General features: G+C 40.7%; 1 protein-coding gene across 1 annotated transcript; it reads right to left on the bottom strand.

Annotated features, from left to right (window-relative positions):
- Positions 1 to 3,824: 3,824 nt before the first annotated feature.
- dpep1 (dipeptidase 1) lies at positions 3,825 to 19,487 on the bottom strand. Its single transcript, XM_076286796.1, has 10 exons — positions 19,224 to 19,487; positions 18,339 to 18,465; positions 12,596 to 12,728; positions 11,934 to 12,084; positions 10,788 to 10,857; positions 9,824 to 10,000; positions 6,823 to 6,907; positions 6,662 to 6,737; positions 6,157 to 6,292; positions 3,825 to 5,230 (listed from the first exon to the last, which is right to left on the bottom strand). Exons 1-10 carry the CDS (start codon positions 19,352 to 19,354, stop codon positions 5,039 to 5,041), a joined length of 1,278 nt encoding a protein of 425 aa, XP_076142911.1. The 5' UTR covers positions 19,355 to 19,487; the 3' UTR covers positions 3,825 to 5,038.
- Between the last annotated feature and the right edge of the window lie 5,945 nt (positions 19,488 to 25,432).

The following is a 25,432-nucleotide window of genomic DNA, read 5'->3' on the forward strand; positions in this document are numbered from 1 at the left end:
AATTCGCTTCAATTATGTAAATGTAATGTAAATCAGGTTTTATGGCCAAGTATACTTGGGTATACAAGGAATTTGGTCTCTGCATGTATCCCATCCGTGAATTAGTGAACACACAGGTCACAAATTGAAGCACACATTAACCTGGAGCAGCTGCCTTGCTACAGTGATGCTCGGGTTGCAGTGAGGGGTTAGGTGCCTTGCTCAAGGGCACTTCAGCCGTGGATGTGGGCATGGGAGACTAGTGCTCAACCTTTCCACCACCCACATTTTTCCTACTGGTCGGGGATCGAACCGGCAACCCTTTGGTTTCAAGCCCGAAGACCTAACCAGGCCACAATTTTAAACTTTACATTTCATCACTACACATCTTTCTTGACCCTCAAAAAACTTAAGTCTCATTTGTCAAATACCGTGTGCCTGCTCAGTTATAAAATTTTAACAATTAAATTTTTCAAAGGTTTTTTCAGGTAATTAACATGGACATAATGCTAGATTTTTTTCTTTTTTTCACAGCCTGTATCCTTGATCTATTGGCCAAGGAAGATTTCTGTGAACAATATGAATTAATTTACATGGTATAATGACATCCGCCCAATGAAAGTGCCCAAAATCGCCATTTTGGCAACCATTTTGTTTATGCTAATTCGATGGTCATAAACTCAAAATCAGCTTGGGAACAGGGCTAGTTGGATTCAGCACACCTTAATTATGTTAAAAAGTCCTGTTCCCAACTTTTACTAAAAAATGCCTCTAGGAAGCACATATCTCAAAAATATCACCTGTCTAGAATGACAATACCTGTATTGTTTTGATGGGATTTTCAACTGATTGCTCCTCATAGGCTTCTGTCTCCTCAAACCAAATACTCATTTGATGAAAATAATTATTTTAAAAAAGAAATCCTACCTCCTCCTTGTGGAACATCTTTTCCCAGCTAATATCAACTAGGTGTGGCCTTGATCACTGCAGCAAAGAAAAGCTTTTGAGAATATACAGTGTTTAAGAATGGTTAGCAATAATTGAATACTAGCCTACCTTAAGAACAGTCAAAACATGCTATTTCTATTAGGTTTATTTATATTCTGTATTGGAGAAAGGATGGAATTTTCTCTGATCCATCCTACGACCATATAGGTCTCATTTGGGAATAGACTCCTCAGCCTATCCTTTTGATGATAGTTGCGTCATAGTTGCGTAAAATTCAATTTTATGAACTGCCTGTGGATGGTGCTATTCACTTGTGCACAGACACGAATCCAAAGATTATTTTGCTTGTTGTTTCCCATCATATGCTATCCTTATGATGGCCTTCAGACCTGTTGTTTCTCATCATATGCTATCCTTATCATGGCCTTCAGACCTGTTGTTTCTCATCATATGCTATCCTTATCATGGCCTTCAGACCTGTTGTTTCTCATCATATGCTATCCTTATGATGGCCTTCAGACCTGTTGTTTCTCATCATATGCTATCCTTATCATGGCCTTCAGACCTGTTGTTTCTCATCATATGCTATCCTTATGATGGCCTTCAGACCTGTTGTTTCTCATCATATGCTATCCTTATGATGGCCTTCAGACCTGTTGTTTCTCATCATATGCTATCCTTATGATGGCCTTCAGACCTGTTGTTTCTCATCATATGCTATCCTTATGATGGCCTTCAGACCTGTTGTTTCTCATCATATGCTATCCTTATCATGGCCTTCAGACCTGTTGTTTCTCATCATATGCTATCCTTATGATGGCCTTCAGACCTGTTGTCTGAGGAGGTTTGTATTTATGAATGAAAACACTCCAGCCCTAGATTAATTAGGCTGGCCTGCCCTGTAGTCAAATTTCAATGGTAGTAAAGTGGCCTATAATCACAATACCGTGACCAACTAAGGCATAATTTCACTTTTTTTTTTAAACCACAGGGTGGTGCCATTACTCCACAACAGTTACAGGACCTTATTGCTGCTACTGTAATCATATTATCTTGAAGCGCCATAATCACACATTGCTCAGCTGCAGTCAGTTGACTGATGAGAGCCATCTGTGCTCGTCTACACATAAATTTGATAAGCCCATTGTTGTAACAGGATGTTTTAAGCTTTGCCCACTGCAATTGGTGACTATCTCTTCCAGTTACATTGTTCCCAGTGCCAGGAAACCCCGATGACCAAACATAGGCTGTGTTTTCAAAATCCCACGGCTGTTTTCGAGCAGTGTAAACACAGTGTAGTACAATAAGCTCTCCTCTCTTCTCACACCATGACATGAGCTCCATAAAGGTTACCGCTGAGTGTTGCATGAATGCTGTTTGCTTTGCTGATAGTAGGCCTGATGTGTGACATCTAAGCACTGTCAACCCAAGCCAAACCTGCTGTATAGGCAAACTAAGAAATTAAATTCACCAGGGATCCTGTTCTGCAGCACCTGCTAATGTGCATGTTCATTTCTATAATTACAAAAGCCTCTCTCAATAATGTCCAACTATGAAATCCTCTGTTTAACAGTGTGCTACAAGAACACAGAACAGCTACCAAATTTTTGAAAATATCCCTTTAACCGTATTGAATATGTAGGGCATGACATCAAAAATTGTATGAAGAGAAAGGTTGTGTAACCACTGGGAAATGCAAGTATCATGTAACTTTATCCAGTCAAATCCATTTCATGTACATATGTATTTTAAATGATAAATGAAATAGATTTTTAAGGGACTGTGCAATAAGGTAAAGTGATATGGTGTAGCAGTAAGGGTTATAATGGCTAATATATGAGCCAAATATGAGCTTCAATAATTGTAAGGTCTTTCAAGAAGCCATAGTCACTTTGTAGGATGAAACAGATCATGAACAATTTGTATTGACAGTAAATGTCATATTGTGATAGAGACCTTGTAGAAATCATCCTTGAGCAAACCACAGACAAATGCTTTCTGTGTAGCCTGCCTGTGGCCAGTTGAGAGAGAGGCAGAATGAGTTATGTGACTAGTTTTGCAGTTTGCAATCACCTCATCTGAATCTGATTTTAAGTCTTCTGAATGGCACAAGCAACAGCAGCTAAGGTTTCATGATTATCTATTAACCCCCTTTGTGTGTGTTTTCTCTGTCCTCTGGACTCCTCACCAACTGGAGATAGATTTCAGGTTTCCACTGTCTAGATGCTAACTTTTGTATAAGTATAGTATATATACTCTTTTGATCCCGTGAGGGAAATTTGGTCTCTGCATTTACCCCAATCCGTGAATTAGTGAAACACACTCAGCACACAGTGAGGTGAAGCACACACTAATCCCGGCACAGTGAGCTGCCTGCAACAACAGCAGCCCTCGGGGAGCAGTGAGGGGTTAGGTGCCTTGCCTACTGGTCGGGGTTCGAACCGGCAACCCTCCGGTTAAAAGTCCGAAGAGCTAACCAGTAGGCCACGGTTGCCCTTCTTGTGTGACTGCTTGTTGGAGTCACAGCCAGCATATTGTAGTTTGACATGCTGGTGATTCATCTTTTAATTTGTTATAAACATTACACTGTTTATAGCTTACGACAGAAATAGAGAAAATACTTTTTGGTAGAAGCCTTGCTCAAATTGGACAAACCACAGTGTCCTTCTTTGGAATTGCAATATTGAAAAGCTGTGGGCTTTTCAAACAAGCGCTAAGTAGGACTGTATAGGGAAATATGTCATGACATAAGCTGCATGCTATTATTATTTTACCACAAAATAAAGTAGCCTTACATTGTAGTTGCAGAGCCTTTGTCAAAGAAATGCGGCTCTATGGACAATCTTTGTATTGCTGCTACAACTGAACTGAATCCAGACCAACAGCTGTAGAAAGCATCGCATGGTTTATTTTTTGTGCTATTAGCTGGAATTTGAAAGAAGCAAAAGTACAGTATATCATAATTGACAAACTGTGGTAGAATGGGATAAAAACATACAAAATGTCATAATTAAGGCGAGACACGGCAGGTGAAAACATCGTTTTTTCATGCACTGGTCAATTTCGAGATTTTGGGCTAATTTGCTACCTTAGCATGTATTCTTTCACACTACTACAACAACAAAGCCCGATTTACACATTTAGGTGTATATTTCATTACATTTTGTCTACTCGCGCCTGTATATTTCTCCTAAATTCACCAAAAGTTAGTCTTCTAACGTTTAATGCTCTACCGCGACCTTGATACAAAACATAACATGTGTAGTACGGTTGGAAAGCTCTGTTTTTCCTGCATGACGTTGTGCTATCTAAATATGGACACTTCCTTTGTAACCGCAACCAATCGCGAAAGTTCAAAGGCGAGTCTAGGCTGAGAACGGAATCTCTTGGCTGTGTTCCAAGGCTGTTTTCTCAAATTGAGTTTTTATCATTTTCCGGTAGAAACATCTCAGCCTATGTAGCACCTATGTACACCAAACTTTCCAGATATACACTTAGCAGTATTCTGAAGATATTTACAGAGGGATTTGTTAATAAATCATTCCTGGCCTGATTTATGTGACATTTTAATCAAAAATAAAAGGCAAAAATTTATTTTTTAAGGCTATGGACAGTATATTCTGATTTCCTAGGTAATGAAAGCAGATATCCTGAAATCCCTCTGTAATTTTATTTTTATCTTGTATGCAAACAAAATGAAAGAATAATTTTGTACCAGGCTTTATCATATGTTCAGATCTATCTACCGAAAATATATGCAAATGTGTGCATATTTAATGAGATAAGGCCTAATTTGCATAATTAAACATTCGAATTTCAAAAACTTGTAATACATTGTTTTGTTCATACTTGTGTAAGTAATCAACTGAGGAAGTTTCATGGTGATGTCTATTATTTAAAAATTTTACCCTATTCACCTGTAGTGTCTCACCATAATTAAATGAAGATGAGTCAAGTCAGGCAGCAAAACAGTTCCTCCTGCTTACGTAAATAACCAGATCATTGGTCCGAAAGCCTGCGTCATCTAAGAGACAGATGGTGAGATAAAAGTTGCCACTCCCAAGATTCACTAGGGCGTGGGGCGGGCGTGGGGGGGGGGTCGGTGAGTGGCTCAGACTGACTTGGCCAGCAGAGCGGTGAGCAGCAGCAGAGACAGAACCAGGGCTGAGGGAGTGTGGGCAAGCCGTGGGCCTGCGTCGTCTGTGGGGGTGGGGTAACCGTAGTCCGTCCTGCAGGGGTTCTCCACCTCATCGAGTGGGATGGGAGTGTCACCTGGCAGTTCGCTCTTCAAACCGTCACGCACCTGTAGAGGACAGGGGTTTATGGGCCATCAAGCCAAGGTAGAGGACAGGGGTTTATGGGCCATCAAGCTAAGGTAAGGTTGCAGTAAAACTGAAAAAGTAGCGCAAAGTAGCACTTGAGCACTCCACTGATCAGATCATAAAAGACTGTATAACTTGACATGATGATGGTTGTAAACCCAAACCAGCAGGTTCAAAGGAAGCTTGTTCCCTGCGGCTGTCACCCTGAACTCTAGCTTTGCCTTTGCACCACGGTTAACCCCCCCTCCCACCCCCCCATGCCTCTCCTTGCCTGTGCCTGTTGAGGTGTCCACAACCATGGCAACCTTGACTTGGACAACAAGGAGACGGACATAGTGTGTCTGTACTGAAGCATGTCCTCCACTTTATTAGATCCCATAATGGGGGCTCATGATGTATTAACGTTTATGGCAACAGACTGGTTGCAACAACTATTGATTACACAACTATTACTATTAAAACACTTTATATAGAGAGCGTGTGTGTGTGTGTGTGTATTTGTGTATAAGTATAAGTAGATATACTCTTTTGATCCCGTGAGGGAAATTTGGTCTCTGCATTTATCCCAATCCGTGAATTAGTGAAACACACACAGCACACAGTGTACACACAGTGAAGTGAAGCACACACTAATCCCGGCGCAGTGAGCTGCCTGCATCAACAGCGGCGCTCGGGGAGCAGTGAGGGGTTAGGTGCCTTGCTCAAGGGCACTTCAGCCGTACCTACTGGTCGGGGTTCAAACCGGCAGGTCCAAAGTGCTAACCAGTAGGCCACAGCTGCCCCAGCTGTGTATGCATGCGTTCGTGTGTGTGTGTATGTGTGTAGGTGTGTGTGAGTGAGTGAGTGAGTGTGAAAGTAGTCCGTGTGTGAGGTGGAGATGGAGGGCGGGAGTCGAGTCGTGTCCTACCTCCTCCACCTTCTTAAATACTCTTAGCAGGTTTCCCCCAAGTGCATCTTTCACCTCGCTGTCCATCCAGCCTCGTCTCAGGAGCTCCTCCACCAGGGCGGGGTACTTAGACACGTCCTCCAGCCCCTGAGGGACCCTGTCACCTCGCACAGCGAGAGCCATTTCAGTGAAAGTGTGTGTGAGTGTGATCATCTGTTTGTCTTTCTGTCAGTGTATGTGTGTGTGTGTCCAAGCTCTAGTCTGAGTCAATTTACAAGCTAGCCCCAAAGGACAGTGACAAGTAAGAGTGTAAGGGTGTGGACTGTAAACTCCATCATCACTTTTAAGCTGTTATCCTTTAAAAACACTTTGCTATAGAGCATATTTAATGCCGAGTTTACAAATACATGCAATGTGTTGTTTTGAACTGCAGTGAAAGCACAATAAATTATATTTGGTCTTGACTTGCAGAGATAGAAATGACAGCTGGACAGCCGGATCTTTTGCCACAAGTAAAACGACTTACCTAGTCACACCATCATAGTCCCCTCCAAAGCCAATGATAGAACTGCCAGCCACCTTTTTTATGTGGTCAAAATGGTCTAGGTATTGAGAAAAAAAGAGCATTAGCTAATTGTTTATATTTTTGTCTTCATGTGTGAGTGTAAGTTCAGGGTGGGAACTCACCGGCGACATCGCTTATGTTAGCTGTTTTACTGCAGGTAACATAATCATTGTAGAAGTTCACCATTACAATCCCCTGTTTTTCTTGCTGGAAAAGATTATGACAGTTATACATCAGTCTCTATGCCTTTCAAAAAGTCTAATGAATTTGATGAATATTGGAATGTTGAAATATCAAAACATAAATTCTGTTGTGCTGATTAAACTAAGCCGGCTTTCATTTTCTCTCCCATCTCCTTGAAGTTGTCAGTATGACGTTAGCACTCCACTCTCACCTTCAGCTAGGCTTTGTTCATATTTTGTAAAGTGCGTCAACGAGCCTTTTAATCTTTTCCTCACTTTCATTGTGTCAAGGTTATCACTCCAAAGTATCTCATACTTGAGATGCTTGAGTTGTGAATAGTGTTTTTATGGGGGTTTTAATGCCTTACAGTATACAATATCTATATTTATTATGCGGCTCTTCACAATGCAAGTAGAACGCTCCATTGACTTGAATGAGATTTCCCAACGTTCTACGGTAAAATATTTTCATGTAATTATCGCTGCAAACATATAATTACCGCTGTCAATGGCAACGGGTTTTGTGCTTTAAGTTTTTCATATCACTCCGCAAGTAAGCCGGTCACTTCTTGCATTGGAACTTCATTCAAAAGTGAAAGCAGACGGTTGATCAGCTGTGTTCTAAAGAATGTTTGATGTTAAGTTCAGCGTGTGTTGCAAACTATTTGCTTCTCAGCAAAAGCCACGACGAAACGGTAACAAATAAGGTTAAAGAGACATATCGCTGAGTTTATTTTTTCGTTTTGGCAAGTAGTCACGCCGGTCATTATTGGGAAAATATGTCCCTTCAGGGCGAAGCAAGACCCCTCTGCTGGCGCGTCGGGGTCCAGTTCGCCCTGTCGGGACTTATTTTCCCAATAATGTCTGTACATTATCCCTTACGCAATGGGTGTGTTAGTTTAGTTTAGATATCTTTATTAGTCCCCGAGGGGCAATTCGGTGTACAGCCAACCCATCCATGAAGGGGTATAAAGTTAAAAAGTGCATTAGCATACACTGTATAAATGTATGCAATGTTAAGAATAATAAGTAGACAAATAAATAAGTAAGTACTGCAGCAGTCATACATCACCTGTCTACAGCCACACGCAGACACACACACACACACACATACACACCCACACACACACACACACACACACACACACACACTTCACCTGCCAGTGACGGAACAGAGCAGCAGAGTCCAAGAAGCAGTATTGTTGTAGTTCTGTGCATTCTTTTCTTTTAACAGTCTTCTATGATGTTCATTTAACAATCTAATAGCAGAGGGAATGAATGAGTTGGCATAGCGGTTAGTTTTACGTATTGGCATGTGGTACCGCCGACCTGACTGCATGATAACCAATTCATTACTGAGTACATGATTTGGTTGGCAAGATATTCTCTCTGCTTTCTGAACCACCCGTGTTTTCCAGAGAGAACAGAGATCTTCTAACTGGGTACCAGTGATTTTTGAGCATACTTTGACAATGTCGCTCAAGCTCTTTTTGTCCTTCACAGACAGTCCATTAAACCAACATATAAAAGAAAATGTTAATAGACTCTCAATGAAGGCTTGATAAAATGTACATAGAATTTGTTTACAGACACCAAAAGAGTTAAGCTTTCTTCAGTAAGTATATTCTTTGGTCTGCTCTCTTAATTATGCTATCAGTGTTCTCACTGAATTTCAGTTGCGGGTCAAACACTGTGCCTATGTTTGGACTATTTGAACATCTTCATTGTGTATTGGCATTGCCTTCTGTTTGGTAAAAAATTAGGGCTGTAACGATACACCAACCTCACGATTCGGTTTGTATCACAATTTTTGACCCACGGTTCGATATGAATCTCGATTTTTCTTTTTTTCCCCTTTTTTTTGGGGGGGGGGGTGGGGGGGGCTAGACATTTTATTAAATAACATTTTAATAGCCTCCCTTAGAACACCAGAGGATTACAATATAATATATCTATTATTTTATATCCTGATATAAAAATATTTTTCTGAATGACTGATATTTATGACAGCACACTTTATGCAGATTAGCCTAGCCTAGGCCTACTATTTTTTATTACAACTCTACCTCTTTAATTCAGCTGTCTGGTTGAAGCCTGGAAATATTGTAAACAAAGTAGCATATAGCTTAGCCTATCATAGTGTACTGATTGGACTGTTCAGTTTCCCCATGTGTGTTTAAGTTTCAAGGTAATACTAGTTCTCCTTGGGACAGGCCCTTTTGGGAAACGTTGGTATTGAGATGATCAGTCAACTTCAATGCAAGAGTTTTAAACAAATATGTGCAGCATGCTAATGATGCTAAGCGGATTTAATAGTAATTTAGCTAGTCGTCTTTTATGCGTCCTTGCTTTCACGATTGTGAATGTTTTATTTAAGTCGCGCGTGTTCATTGAGCAGGAGAGGGAGGGAGAGTGAGAGGGAGGGAGCGCGAGAGAGAGCGGGGCAAGGAGAGGGGGTTTACTTCTATACTGTTTGGTAAAGTTGCACACATAGTCTACAATGAAAGCAAGGAGAGGTATGAAATGATTATTTATTTATTTATTTGTTTTTGGACAACGTAGGCTACCGATAAGTAAAGCGGGAGTTGTGGGTTGCTTTTACGGCCGCCTAAGCTGCAATGCACTGCGTGAAACACTAGAAAGGGTGTGTCGCGATTCTGCCTTTTCACACCGCGACACAGTATCGTGGATATGAATGTCGCGATTTCGGTTTCGAATCGTAAATCGTTACAGCCCTATAAAAAATGTAAAACTAGTAATAAAATCTGCTCGGGTAGCTTAAAATATGAGGCTAATCGTTCAATCAGAATGTGAGGCTGCATTTTGTTAAAGGCTGAACTGAAGTCAGCAAATAAAAGTCTTGCGTGTGATGCAGGTGATGCAGACTGCAGTGTCAACAGGCCTGTTCACTATGGAGATGTTTTTCTGCCCCTTCACTTACCACCCTCCTGAGCACGCTATCCGGAACATTCCTCTTATGGGCGCACACTGCGTAAGCAGAGGAGTGGCTGAAGATAACCGGGGCTTTGGAGATGTCCAGGACTTGGTTCATGACCGCCTCTGAGACATGGGCCAAGTCTATCAGCATCCCGATACGGTTCATCTCCTTAATCAGTGACTTGTTGAGGGAAAGGAGACACAAGCAAAGATTTTTAGATTGTGTAAACTCAATTTAGCCTGGGAATACCCATACTAACTTTGGGATTTGCTCTGCAGGTCCGTCTGGCCATTTAGCCCATTTCCAATGTCCCTAAAACACGGGTACGCAAATACAATCGCTAATGAATGTGTACTTCTTTGGAACTGAGTAAACAACCACATTTAAAACCTTCGTTTACAAGATTGCTACACTTCTGAAACTATTTGGTAAGAGTTTAATGCACCAATTTGAATTTAATCTCACTGCTAGTTACGCCCCTGCTGAAAGTCGTTAAGTCAATGAACCTTTTCCAGACCCACTCTCAATTGAGAAGGGTCTGGTGTCAACGAGGCTAAACTCAATTATTTTAGTCTATGTTGTTTAGTTATTTTAATGGTGCTACAGATGCTTTAAGATAGAAAAAAAATACAGCTGATCCAAATGATTTCTGACTCGGGAGTGACTGGGGTCAGACACAAACGTTGGCGTAAGCACATGGTCTCTGCTTAAAAGAAATTTCCAACTACCACAACCACTAAGCCCACACACATTGAAAAAATCTGTTCTCCTTTCTTGACCTTCTATTGTCACTGCAGGGATTAGTTCTGCCTAATAACACCAGACTCTCTGTCTCTTTGGGTTGTGTTGCATCATGTTTCCTCCCTCTGACTTGGCAACTGATCAAGAATGATCATGATCAGTTGGTTCCCTCAGAGTGGGTGTCACAGAGTTTCATCTCTGCTCTGCTGCACTGTGGAGAGCTCACCTTGCCAAATGGAGACAGGCCATTGTGCTCTATAGGGTCACTTCCGGTGTCCACCAGCCAGTTGTCAGCCCTGTACAAAAAGGAAGATAAGTAAAGAATGGCATCACATAGCATCAAAGGTACTTTTAGGAGCGTTATGTGTATTATCTCCTACAACCCTGCATATCTCTTTGTGCTTATCGCATTTCCATCAGTGACGCTCGGAATCTCCCTGGCTTACCCACGGTGGACAACGTAGTTTCAGTTCAGGTTTAGGAGATACTTCATCTGTTGTGTCTAGTACCTGAGGGGTTGGGAGGGCATTCGAACATTCCTTGTAATTTAACTCTCTTCCAAGAAATTTGTTAATCGCTGTCCACACTCCAACTTCCTCTTTATATATTTTTTTTACCTACACACTGTAGCTACCTTCTCAACAACACATTTTGAATGTATTCTTATGAATAAATTCATCTGTGTGAATTTATGCCATTATTATGGAAATGTGAGCCATGTGGAAAATTCCAGTTTGCTTTTCACATTATTTTGTCCCAGAAAATGGACCACCCTGTTGTGTCGGACCTGTACAGAGCCCCCAAAGTATATCATGGTGGGAAGAAATCCCACCCATTTACATTCCCTCATAATATTTTTTGTGTTCCCAAAACAAAAGTCAAAAGTATAATAAGGGAATGCAAAACTATTGCAAGAGAATGCAAACATGGTGTGAGTGAATGCAAAAGTAGCTTGGAAAAACGCTGGGGCCTCTGCAGGCCTGATCCAGATGACAGTGTGTCTCAGTGATGTAAAAGTGGAGAGGTAGCCTGGATACCAGACTTTGCAGAGAGTCTGGCCTAGATCCATTGGCAAACATTTATTTCCTGGTTGGTGGATGCTTGTCTGAAGTTTGAAGGAGTTCAATAACTAACGTTTGGTAATGACGTATGTTAACCACGGGGGACACAACGATAACGATAGGCTTGCAACTTAAACGTAATCGCTCTCAGGAACGCCCTCTGTTCGCTGGTTGGTTCGAAGACAAGTTGCCAAAGTAAACAAAGTGAACGAGAGCTATTCCAGACGGAGTACTGTAGGGAAAAGAAATCGAGTGGAAGTACGTAGGCAGGTGGAGGCCAGGCTAGAGGAGAGGTGGGAGCTGGAACCCACCAGGGCGTGTTGCAGCTGTGGGTGAGGGTGAGGTAGCGGACCCCCAGCTGATACATGGTGCGGAGAGTTCCCAGGCTGCTGTCGATCGAGTGGCCTCCTTCAACGCCAATCAGACTGGCTGTCTTACTCTGATTAAAGGCTGTCATGATATCTGTGAAGTGGGAGCATTGCACATGAGCGTTAAGATGTGACATTTGTCTAAGACTAAGCACAAAGTTTTACTTGTTATCCTTTGATGAAGAATTTATTATGTTTATGCAAAAGCTGTGTCTAAAAGTATGTTTAATAAATGTTCAGAAATGGCATCAAAAAGCAACATCATTGTGTGCATGACTTATATAACCTTATATTCACATTCGCTCTTCTGCAAAAATATGAATCACTTTTGGAGCTGGAACTGGATTCATTGCAGCTCTACGTAACACTGACAGAGTGAGTTGACTGGTTGGTGAGACAAAAGTAAAGGTGTTCTCGTGTGGGTTTCCAGCCTTCCATCTCACTGAGAAGCTGTTATCTTTCTTGAGGTACAAGGTGAAGTATATCCATGGAGCTTCCATATTAACACTGGAAAGCTCAGGCCATGTACTGTATGCACAGCAATATATTGCTTATACATGCTATATAGCATGTATAAGCTCTCAAATATCAGCTCTATCACTCACCTTCACTGCTGGTGGCAAACATGAAGTTGTCGGGGTATTTGCTGCACATTCTGTGGATGACATCAATTTGTTCCAGTGTTTGTCGAACAGCATCTTTGTATTGTGTTTCACAGGGTACGTAGGCAGCCCAGAACTGAAAGAGAGATTATGGAATATGCACTTAATATTCAGACATATATATGAAATTTCACTCTCTACAAATGCTCTCTCTGACAGAATGATGGAGCCAGAGTGTATAAACAGTATATGTACTCTTTGCACTTCATTTGTGTGTGTGGTGATGAGTGTGTTTAGTGTAGTTTAGGCCGTTTGGGAAGGTCTGCTTTATTCCACTTCATGTCATGTATGGTATACTGTAACAATATATAGTACCATTGATTTACTTATTGACATTAACCATTTTGATTTTCAGTAATACTAACCCACTCTACATCTCTTTCTTCCCCCTTACCTCACTTGTGAGGTATAACCATCACCAGTCATCAGCCATCCGTGTGCTTGGCCCTCCTCTCACCCATCTCACCTGAAGTCCCATCCCTATGACTGCCCTATCATCGCCTATTACTGTCCCCCTACCTGGATTCCTGGCCCGTACAGCCGACCCACCACATGCCCTATGACAACTCCTAATCCCCTGGACAATTCCATTTCCTACGCTGGACTATTTGAACTTTCTGACACTAAATTAGGATTAAAGCATTATTACAGTATACCGGATAACTAACCATCCCACCTCTTGGGAACATTCACCTCAGGTGGCTTTAAACACCACGTCCTATTCTCTACACCTGACTAACTAATGCATTTGTCATGTATACAGACCTTACGGTCCTGTATCTGACCCTAGGCAGATGGGTCAGGTCCTTGAGTCGTGGATCTGCTCGAGGTTTCTTCCTATATGTATCTCCAATTCTAGGGAGGTTTGCCCCTGTTACCCCTGGGCCTTCTTTTCTCTTCTTTCCTTTTCTCTCTGTTTGTCTAACACTCTGTAAAGCGCCATGAGACATGTGTAATGTTTTGGCGCTCTATAAGTACAATTAAATTTAAATTGAAGTCATTATCTTGATTCTCCAGGACCCAAGAACGTCGGACTGCGGGGGTGGAGGTAGGCTTGAGAATCGGTTCCAGGTATCGGTAAGGAACCGGTTCCAAATGTTCCGATCCATCGGAATCGTACACATCCAAACGTTAACGATTCCACTAACGATTCCAATACAAAGCTTTGTTTTACAAATGTATACTTTTTTAGAAATTTTAAAGTATTCAACTTCTGTATTGTTATTGCACACTTGATATTTATTCTCTAAAACCAATAGTGATGGGCGAATGAAGCTTTGGTGAACCACTGAACCACAGCAGTGTGAACCTAGCGACACTAGCTGAAAAGCAAAAAGATGGCCGCCACACATACATTTTTCAACATAAAAGTCCTTAGCAAACCAATATTTTTGGTTTCATATACTGGTTTGGGTAAGGACTTTTATGTTGAAAAAATCTACATGTGGCAGCCATATTGGATTTTTTCATTAGTGTTGCTAGCTTCACACTGCTGTGGTTTAGTGGTTCACTAAAGCTTCATTTGCCCATCACTAAAAACCACTTTAAATTAGACATTCAAAGCCAACAACTCTCAAAGCCGTCCTATAAGTGTTCAGCAGGAATCAATATGGGAATCGATAAGGAATCGCATCGACAAGCAGACTCGACAATGGCATCGATATCGATAATTTCTTAACGATGCCCATCCCTAGGTGGAGGGAGGGGGGTTGTGGGACTGATTACTAGGGCCCCAAAGGGGAGGGGCCTTGATAGGTCTGGAATATATCATATTTTTCCTGAATATTTTAATTTCCAAATTAAATGCCATAATGAATGTAAGACTAAAAGTTAGTTTGTAAAGTGTATTTGCTGAATAACTAGATTGATTGACTGACTGTCTGACTGAATTTTGTATATAAAAAATAGTAAAGACTGTCTAAGGTCACACTCACTCAAATGGTTTTGTCCGCCCGCAGGACAATCGGTAGGCTATATGCACTTTTTGTTGTTATCAAACTGATGAATATGTTTTCTTAAGCTGCTTGTGTTTTGTCTATTTGCAAGTCTTTGGTCAAAATAAGTGTTATGACCGCCACTAAGTCCTGCACATTCTCTCCACAAAAATAAATCATGCTTGTCAATTTGTCTCCATCCTACTCCATCCCCTACTCTTTTGTGTATGTATATGAGTGTGTGCATGTGTGCGTTTGCTTTTGTGTATATGTGTGCTTCTCTGTGTGTGTGTTTTCGCTTGTGTGTGTGTCTGCTTGCCTGCATGTGTGTGTGTTTTTTATGTGTCTGTGTGTGTGTGTGTATGTGTGTTCATTTGTGAGTAGGTGTGTGGGGGTAATGGTATGTGTGTGCCTGCTTCCCTGCATGTGTGTGTTTTTGTATGTATGTGTGTGTTTGGGTGTGTTTCTGCATGCATACGTGTACGTATTTGTGCTTATGTGCGCGTGCGTGCCTGTGTGTGTGCATGTACGTGTGTGCGTGCGTATGTCTGCATATCTGCTCTATGTGTATGTGTGTGTTTATGTGTGTGTGTGTGTGCATGTGTGTGAGTGTGTGTGTCTGTGCTTGTGTATATGTGTGTGCATTTGTGTGTGTGTATGTGTGCCTGCATGTGTGTGTATGTATCTTTATGTGCATGTTTGTGTGTGTTCATGAGTGCATGTGTGTGTGCATGCGTAGTGTACAGTCACTAAATGTACACATTCAGTACCCTCCAGAATTATTGGCACCTCTGCTAAAGTTGACTAAAAACCGGTATAAAAAATTATCTGTTGGTGATGTAAACTCACAATAAATATATATTTTTAACAAAAACACGTTGCTCCCAATTATTGGCACCGGTTTTTAGTCAACTTTAGCAGAGGTGCCAATAATTCTGGAGGGTACTGTATATTAATGTATTCTATGGTCCCCCATGAACAAAATTCCAGAAAACGTGGCATGCATTCAAAGGGTGTCATAATGATCCTACACTTGTAGTTTTGAAACTGTCAGTCAAAGATACCTGCGATTACAATGCCTCATTTTTAACTAGGTGGCGCTATACATCAAATGAGTGGATATAGGATGGGTTGACATGGCCCCTGAAGGCCAACATACAAAAAAATGTCGTCATCCTATAACCTCTCGAGATATTCATAGAAAACTGTGTCTAGTCATCTACAGACCAGTTTGTGTACAGTCACTAAATGTACACATAATTGTATGGCCCCCCATGAACGGAATTCCATGAAACTTGGCATGCATTCAGAGGGTGTCATAATGATCCTACACCTCCAATTTCATGCAGTTTTGATTATGTCAGCCAGAGATACCTGCGATTACAACACCTCATTTTCGTTTTTTCCTTTTTAACTAGGTGGCGCTATACATCAAATGAGTGGTTATGGGATGGGTTGACCCCTTGAGACCGGCCACAGTGCTCGAGTAACCCATAGTTGCTCTAATGAGAATGGCCCTTGTAAGTCGCTTTGGATAAAAGAGTCTGCTAAATGAGTACATGTAAATGTGTGAATAAATGTAAATGTATATTATATATGTCTGTAGCTTACATTCATTTGAATTTGTGCATGCAGTCACATAATCTCTGCACGTAGTCACGTAGCTGTAAGTTAGAGGAAAAGTAACACACAATATACTGTCTCTTTCTCTCTCACACACAAAGAGGAAGGCTATGGTTCTATAACTGTTTTCATTTTGTGCATACCGTCACATAGTCTGTGCATGTAGTCACGTAGGTCTGACAGTTAGTTTCATGTCCCCTCCTGTCAAGGGTTTCAGCTGTGGGTGTATTTTAATTTTTTTACCCTCAGTTCATGCTGAGGTAAGTTTATCAGGTGCCACCTTTACATTATCCAAAGCTGCTAGCCTATAGCCTATGGAATGTTTTTGTGTCAAAATTAAATAAATAAATTAAATAGTTAAGCAATAAGCCCCGAGAGGCCGTTCTATATTGTGAATATAGCACAGCTGAGGGGTGTTGTTAGGCACGAGCGAGCGAAGCGAAGCAAATCGAAGCTGAATGCCATTAAACAACCCTCAGCTGTGCTATATTCACAATATAGCACGGCCTATCTGGGCTTATTGCCTTTATACAACGGCTACCACATATAGGACATTACAAATTTATACAAAATAAACAAATAATCAAAATAAACAAAATTTAAAAGCTATTTCATCTACAAATGTCCATTCTTCCGTGGAGTCCCCAAAGAATGGTTTCACCGCTAGTAGATTGTTATCAAAATTGTTGCTCAGCAACTTTGAATTTTAACTGTTATGCATTCTAAGCGCATTACTATAGAATGAAATGTGGTCTCAGCCGTGCTATATTGGGAAAATAAAACGGCATCAAACGTGATTCAACCAATCATAATCAAGGACCGGAACTATCCATTTTATAAGAAATAAATAAATGAAATCTGAAATAAATAAATACAATATGAAATAAATACATAAAATAAATTAATTAAATAAATAAATAAATATATAAATAAATAAAATATTAAATATAAATACTATATTGACATTGACATTCCATACGGTCTTGCAATGCACCATGAAATAAATAAATATGTCGGTCACCCATCAAGGCGGGTTGTGACTCTAAATGAATACGCCTGCTAAATGAATACATGTACATGTTTGTTGTATTTATTTATTACTTAATCATTTATTTATTTATTTAATATTTTATTTATTTATTTAGCTTTTTATTTATTTATTTATTTCATATTGCATTTATTTATTTCATATTTCATTTATTTATTTAATTTTGTCACAAAAAACATTCCATAAGGAGCTACTCTATTGATGCTGTCTGTGATGAGATTGTGATGAGATCAATCTCCCAATAGACTTGTTTACAATTGTGTTGAATTGTTCAATTCCGGTGTAGTTTTTTTTTTAGGTTGTATTGTAAGTAAGGGCTGATGTATTGTCCGCCAGTCATTATCGGAGAACAAGTCCCGACAGATAAAGAGTGAACAGGACCCCGACGCAAAAGCAAAGGGGTCTTGCTTCATCCTGAAGGGACTTATTTGTTACCGTTTCGTAGCTTCCGCTGAGAAAACAAATAGTTTGCCACACAAATAGAACTTGACTGACATCACTGTAAACTGCAAATGGAGGTTAAGTTAGCTAACGTTAGATAGTTAGCTTGCACACCATTTATGACATGTTTTGGGATTACAATAACGACTTTTTTAGAATGTACAGTGCAGTTTATTTCTCACTAACTTTCACAAAATTCAAGCATAAGGCAAACAAATGACGTTTATCTGCAAATACAGCCGTCTCGGATCATCTACTGAGCCAACTAGCCTACTCGCAGAATGATAAGAAAGACGTAAATCAGAGTCACAGAACTCATTTTCCGTGACAGTGGTCTGTCTGTATGAACTATACATAGCAACGGTCTGTTATACAAAATGATCAGACCTCTGAACATTGGGAAGGCCCATTGAAGTGAATGGAGCATTCTACAGCATAACCAGATGAACCACATTTTTTTAGCAGTGCCCCTGCCAGGACACAACAAGCAATTAGCAAATAGCTAATTTAGTATCTGTTTTCATTCAGTAAGGTGTGTGTGTGTTAGTGTGTGTGTGTGTGTGTGTGTGTGTGTGAGTGTGAGTGTGTGAGTGTGTGTGTGTGTGTGTGTATGTGTGTGTGTGGGTGTGACTTTGAGCACCTGTGCAGCCAGTCGTCCTTTCTTGATTTTGGGAATGTTGGTGTGTGTGCCCTCCAGGACTTTCAGGTCTACAAGGTTTAGTTGGTTGTTGAATTGTTTCCTCATCTGCCAGGGAAGGTCATTGTGACTGCACCAGCAAGAGGTCAAAGTTCATACAACTGACTTGCCACAGCAGAAGCAACAACATTGTTTAGCCATTGACAGGTTGCACAGGCTGTAAAATTAGACTGCCATTGTCAGGGTTTCAAAAGCTGTATTGTTCACGCAGAAACATCCTGAATGTGTAGGCCTGCACATGTCTATCAATTGGACACTTTTCTGTGTGTTTCTTAATATTTAATCTAACACCAAGTCAAGTCAGGTCAAGTCAATTTATTTTTATAGGATATTTACACATTTTTGGTTAAAAACCAAAATGAAAGAAAATGACAAGGAGTTAAGGAAAACAGAAGGAACACAGAAGACACTTAGAAGATGATCGAAGAGGTCTAAGAGGACAGTAAGGATTTCAAAGATATTGAGGAGCTAAGCCATTTAAAGCTAAATTTTTTAATTAATTCTGTGTTCCACAGGTAGCCAGTGGAACTGTCAGCACTGGTGATATGTGGTCATGTGTCTTAGATCCAGTTAACAATCTGGCTGCAGCATTTTGGACCAGCTAGAGTCTATTCAGGGTGGATTTAGTGAAACCAAATATAGTGAGTTGCAGTAGTCAAACTTTGAGGAAATAAAGGTATGGATAGGAATTTCTAAATCACTATAAGAGAAAAAACTCTGGACCACCAGAAAATATCTGTCAATCTACTGTAAGTCTGCTTGCTTGTAAATTAAATAAAATAATGTGTCAAGGTTACAGTACATGTGTCAGTTTCAATCTGTTCCTACCCATCTATGAGTGGAGTCTCGGCCATCAGTCGAAGAGCGCGCTCCGTTAGGGTCTCAGCTCCGGTGACGCTGAGCCCAAGTGCCAACCCAAGAGCCACGGCAAACACACAGCTTAGTCCTCTGGCCAGCATACTGGTGTTTTCCCCTTCAAACACTACCTATACTATGTTAAAATCACTTCAGGTACACATACACAGGCCTTTACAGACTTACACAGATATTCAGATTCAGATATCAGATTCCAATCTTATCTTTCTAACTTCACTCTCCCTCACTGACTCCGTTCTCAGGCTCGTGTCTGCTGTGCTTGGCTGGTCACCTCTGTGTCTGTCTCAAGAGTGAAAGCCCAAAGATCATCAGCCTCAAAACATAAAAATCATAGGCTGTGCTCCAGTTAATGTATAATCCAGAGTGTAGTGGAATCTTTAGAGCAATATAGCTGAATTACATTGCAGAAAACTGCTGTTCCGAATATTTTGTATCAATAAAAGTTAACTTTTGCTTCTGTGTGAAACGGCAAGCTGGTTAATGAATGTCAAGTGGAGGGAGCCAGCCCCTGGAGTATATTGCAAAATCACAGTGATTGTACCATTGAAGATGGGCCATGAGTTTGATGGGCTGGTGTGGGAACAGTGCAAAATCACAGTGACTGTACCATTGAAGATGGGCCATGAGTTTGATGGGCTGGTGTGGGAACAGTGCAAAATCACAGTGATTGTACCATTGAAGATGGGCCATGAGTTTGATGGGCTGGTGTGGGAACAGTGCAAAATCACAGTGATTGTACCATTGAAGATGGGCCATGAGTTTGATGGGCTGGTGTGGGAACAGTGCAATCGCAAATGAAGCAGAGTAGTCGTCACAGAGAGTTGTGTCAGTCAAGTGGTGACCCAACATGAACTGGCAAAGACTGGCTCAGGAGAGGCGGCGGGGGAGGGGGGGTTGTGGTGTGGGTGGGAGGGGGGGGGGGGGTTGTGGTGTGGGTGGGAGGGGGGGGGGGGGTTGTGGTGTGGGTGGGGGGTGTAGACTGTCATGGAATTCTCTCGAGCTGAAACCGCAGCCTGTGTTGCAAAATTGCGAAACGGTTTGGGGAAAAGAGCAACCATTCACCAGACCACAGTTGTTGCAAACACTCTCTTTTGCATAATCAGTGTATAAAGGTAACAAAGCTTGAGCTGAGTAGTTCATAAGTTTCTGTGCATGCTATCACTTCACTATCTGACAAAAGGACCCTGAACAAACTGATCAACATCTTGGACAATGAGTGTCACCCACTCCACAGCACTATTGTTAAGCAGAAGAGCCTGATCAGCTGGAGACTTCGCTCACTGCCTTGCACAACTGACAGACTGAGAAAGTCTGTCCCCAGGGCCATTGAACTGTTCAATGCCTCACTTAAGGGAAGAGGAGAGATAGACTTCTCTGCATAGTCTGTCTGCCTCTTCACCCCCTCCATTTTTGGTACTGTCTGTCCACTAGCCACTTGTACCACTGTCTTTATGCCTCACTGTTTGCGTGCTATATTAGCACATTAGCACATATGCATAACCCCCCCCCCCCCCTCCATGCCACAGCAGAACTGTGGCCACACTTATACATTTTCTTAAATAGTTAAATATATAGATATATAGACTTCACTTTATTTTATTTCTGCATTGTTGCACTGTTGACTTACTCATTTGCACTATCACCATGACCACTATCACCATTGCACTACCACCATGACACTCATTCACACAGAGCACCTTAGAGCACCTTACCATACCTTACTATGCACAGAGAATCACAGGCTCAGTCCCTGCCTCAGTCATTGCAAGCGCCTCTGATTTATTAGTCACCACTATGTGGATACTGTTTTTAGAATTGATTTAGATTAAGTGTTAGTATAATTTGTATTTCTGTAATTGTATTTTAGTATATTTTTACATATTGTATTAAGTGTTAGTATAATGTGTATTTTAGTATATTTAGCATATTCTTTATCTTCTACTGTCCTTACTGCTTAGTTGTGTTTTTATATTATATACTTTAATTAGTCTTTCTGCTGTTAAAGAAAGAATGTGTTTGTGTTGTATGTATGCTGCTGAGACCTTGAATTTCCCCTGGGGATCAATAAAGTATCTATCTATCTATCTATGTGTATATTTTTGACAAATAAATAAATTGCTATTCTTTTAAAAACAATCCTCATATGTCTTCCTGATGAAAGTCTGACTAAACAAAACGTCAACTCATCAATAAATTGGTTGAGCCGTTGAGTAAGCAGTGTTGCGCTTCTCTTTCTCTTGTACTTTAGCTGTACTTTGTGAAATAGCTGCACCTGCAGTATAATTGCAGAATAACTTGGTGTGCAGGCGCCCAGGGGCGTAGCACAAGATCCTGGGCCCTATGTATAGGCAGTCCTGATGGCACCCCATGTCCCCCCTCATGCATATATTCCAGACTTTTCAAGGGCCCCCTCCCCCTTGGGGCCCTGGTAATCAGTCCCACCTTTACCCCCAGGTCGACGCCCCTGCAGGCGCCCCTCTATCCTCTGTAAATCTTCCTATTGTTGTCTAAGGAAACTTACAAACGGCTTTCAAAAGAAAGTTGCCTTTGGCCAAATCACAGCCATGGCAATATTATCTGTTCAATGCCACTCTTACTCATGCCATTATTTCATTCAACAGTTTGACTACCGACTAATCGAGTTTAAAGACATTTGTCTTCAATCTGTTTTCTACAATTTGTTTCGATTTTTTGCCCACAGAATAGTTTTAATCTTAGTCTTTGAGTTTCCTGTTGCCAAGAAATGCAGTACTTTTGTCAAGAGCCAAGTTCAGTGAGAAAGGCTATTTGTGTTATATCTGTGCACACTCAGTAATTTGTATAGCCTACTGGCTTGTATATGTCTCAAGCTAAATTGAACATTCCCCCTACTCCCTTCCCATTGCTACATTTTCTCACTCAATAACTGTCAAGTGTGGCATTATGAGTCAGCATCTGGACCAACGGATACCCTGTCTCTACAGAATTACTGAAGCTAAGCAGATGTGGGTTTGGTTAGTACTTGGTTGGTGAGACCTCCTTGGAAAATAAGTTGGTGGGTGCTGAAAGTGGGGTTGGTTGGTGGCTAGTAGGTGGCTCCAAAATTGATCCCAATGCCCCAGTGCAGTGACGGGGACACTGTGCTGTAGGAGATGCCGTCCTTCAGATGAGATATTAAACTGAAGTCCTGATTCACTAAGGCCCTTCAGATGAGATGTTAAACTGAAGTCCTGATTCACTAAGGTCCTTCAGATGAGATGTTAAACTGAAGTCCTGATTCACTAAGATCCTTCAGATGAGATATTAAACTGAAGTCCTGATTCATTAAGGCCATTGAAGGTCCCATGGCACTTATCACAAAGAGTAAGGGGTTCTCTGGTTTCCTGGCTTAAATCCCAAACTGGCTTGTTCAATCTGGCCCCCGGATCATCCCCTTGTGTAATTGGCTCATTCATTCATTCCCTCACTCTCCACGTAAAGCTGGTGTGGTGAGCGCTCTGGTGCATAATAGCTGCCATGCCTCACCCAAGTGGGTGTTGCATCACATTGGTGGTGGTTAGTAAGGTTCACAACTTTATTGTAAAGCGCTTTAGCCTTGATGAAGCTGTTGCTGTTGTTGTTGTTATGATGTAATGTTGTTATGAAATCACTGCTTGCTTTGAATGAATAGAATGTTCATGTCATCGCCACTCATCCTGACTCATGGAATTCCTCTCATCCAATCAGAAATGAATGTGAATGACCAACTATTTCTGGTTCGGCTTGCAGAAACATTGGAGGAAGCAATCACCGTAAGTGTTATCTAATCTCAAATTACATCAGGGATGTGATGTCAAGAACACCTTAACTCTGAGGATAAGGTGTCTTTTCCATGACCAGTTATAGACATTCCTGTCCAGAGAAACCAGAGATATTTCCATGGGTTAGTTGATGTTTACAACTTTACTGATTCACTTTATTTCTTGTTGGTACAAACTCTACATTGGTAATGATTGATAGCACGGGCAATCTTAAAGGTGCCCTGCCACACAAAACCGTTTTTACTTGCATTTTTTTTAACATGTTAGGTCTATATGTGTTTGTGCTATGTCGTGAATGTGAAAATAAACAGCTACCTCCTTCTTCAGCTCTTAAAAGAAAAAGCAGAGAAATTAGGCCAATTGCAAAAGCTCTTCAGATTGATGTGAAATTGATGAGCTCATTACTATTCATGAGCTCGCCCAGTTGAGACCATGCCCACAAAATTCGTTTAGCTTTAGTGACTGTTTTAGTAGGCCTATGCAAGGATGGCTGAATGTCAACGGGCTAAAAACGAATAGAACTTCAACAATGCATTTTGCCCAAGAATCCCGACTTGAGGATCAAATGGCTTCAGTTTATTTTTTGGAACAATGCTATAGGCTTTGCAAAAAGGTTGCTGTTGAAGCCTGGAGCAGTAGGCTACCATCGCAGCAGACTACGACCAGTGCCCGTAAAACGTTATTGTCAACTCAAGGAAGTGCTACAGGTTTAATGAACTCGCTAGCCTAGCAGGTTTTATTTATGCACATTTGGACAATGCTAGCACTCACTAGCCAAGCAAAGTTCATGCCATGAAGCTAAAATTAGTTGATAACAGCTACCGTCGCGGCAGTCTACGACCAGTGCAGTCCATAACTAAATGTTATTGTCAACTCAAGAAAGTCTTATGTTATACAGGTTTAATGCACTCGCTAGCCTAGCAGGTTTTAATTATGCACATTTGGACAATGCTAGCACTCGCTAGCCAAGCTAAGTTCATGCCATGAAGCTAAAATTAGTTGATAACGGCTGTCATGTTATGGAGGAAACCTAATAGCTGTTAGCCAATCAGAGTCAAGCAGCTTAGCTCGTTGAATATTAATAAGAACTGGTGCAAATCGAGCTGAGTCTTCATGCAGGCTTTCAATACCACGCTAGAATGGCTTGAAACAAGGTAACCAAGGCATGTTTTCCACAAAATTTTTTACAGAGTCTATGGTAGAACTTCAGACATTACCACAAAGTAATGAAATACGTGTGGCAGGGCATCTTTAATGTCTATGCAGTGTTGGGAAGATTACTTTTAAAATGTATTCCACTACAGATTACTGAATACATGCTCTAAAATGTATTTTGTAACATATCTTTATAGATAGATAGATAGATACTTTATTGAACCTCAAGAGGAAATTCAAGGTATTATTCATTATATATTCCTCAAAGTGAGTAACACATTTTGCATTGTATTATATTTTATTAGTAGTGGATGAAACAGTTATGTAAGGTTATGTGAAGTTGTCAATACAGTGTCAACAACAACCCACAACCTGATTTACAGTGAGGATGGATTGATAAAAAAGCCTATAGGCCTATACTACTGTATGAAACACTAACGTCATTGTGTCAAAAAACCTACACCAGAGATGTTTGGTCTCCACATAGGCTTAAAGAAACTCAAGAAACAAAACCTATACTGTCCTAAATGGATATAGGCCCTATTGACCTACAGCACAGCTAATTTGACATTTTACATTCCCTGAGAGGTTTGTCATTCAAATATAAAAAGACAGGACAAGAGAAAGGAACCACCCGAGAGATACAGTACATAATGTACATGGTGCGGTTAAAAAATATTTGATTTTGAGTTTGAAAAGGCATGGCCTATGTGTTATAATGATTTAAAATGTAATCCTTTAAATTGATCAGTGTAACTGTATTCTGAATACCACCCTTTTAAATTGCAAGTAAATAGTTACTTATATTTATAGTGGATGGAATCCACTATCTTGAAATCTCCTGGCTTCTTCTTACTATTATATAACCTTTTTTTTTTTACCTTTACCCAGAGCCATAGAAAAAGAGAGTTGCGACACTCTTTGAAGTCGCCGCCGAGCGGTCACGTGGTTCACGTACGCTTCAACAGTAGTGGTGTTCGATACTGTAAAATTTGGTTTCGATCCGATACCAATTAAATATACAGTAGGGCCAGTATTGCCGATACCGAAACCAATACTGATATTTGTAACTAAAGCAGTTAAATATACTTTTATGTAGGGGGGGACAGTGTCATGATTTATGATGTGAATAAAACATCAATATGCTAAATTTAAATACATTTCCATGACCACTAATGATTTTATGATTTCCACTGTTAATAATTTACAAATATTTCAGCAACGAAA

This window comes from Alosa pseudoharengus, unplaced genomic scaffold (assembly GCF_046254945.1).
Source record: "Alosa pseudoharengus isolate Yale_2024_CS ecotype anadromous, Long Island Sound unplaced genomic scaffold, YU_APseudo_1.1 YU_APseudo_1.1_scf_16, whole genome shotgun sequence".
NCBI lineage: Eukaryota > Metazoa > Chordata > Actinopteri > Clupeiformes > Clupeidae > Alosa > Alosa pseudoharengus.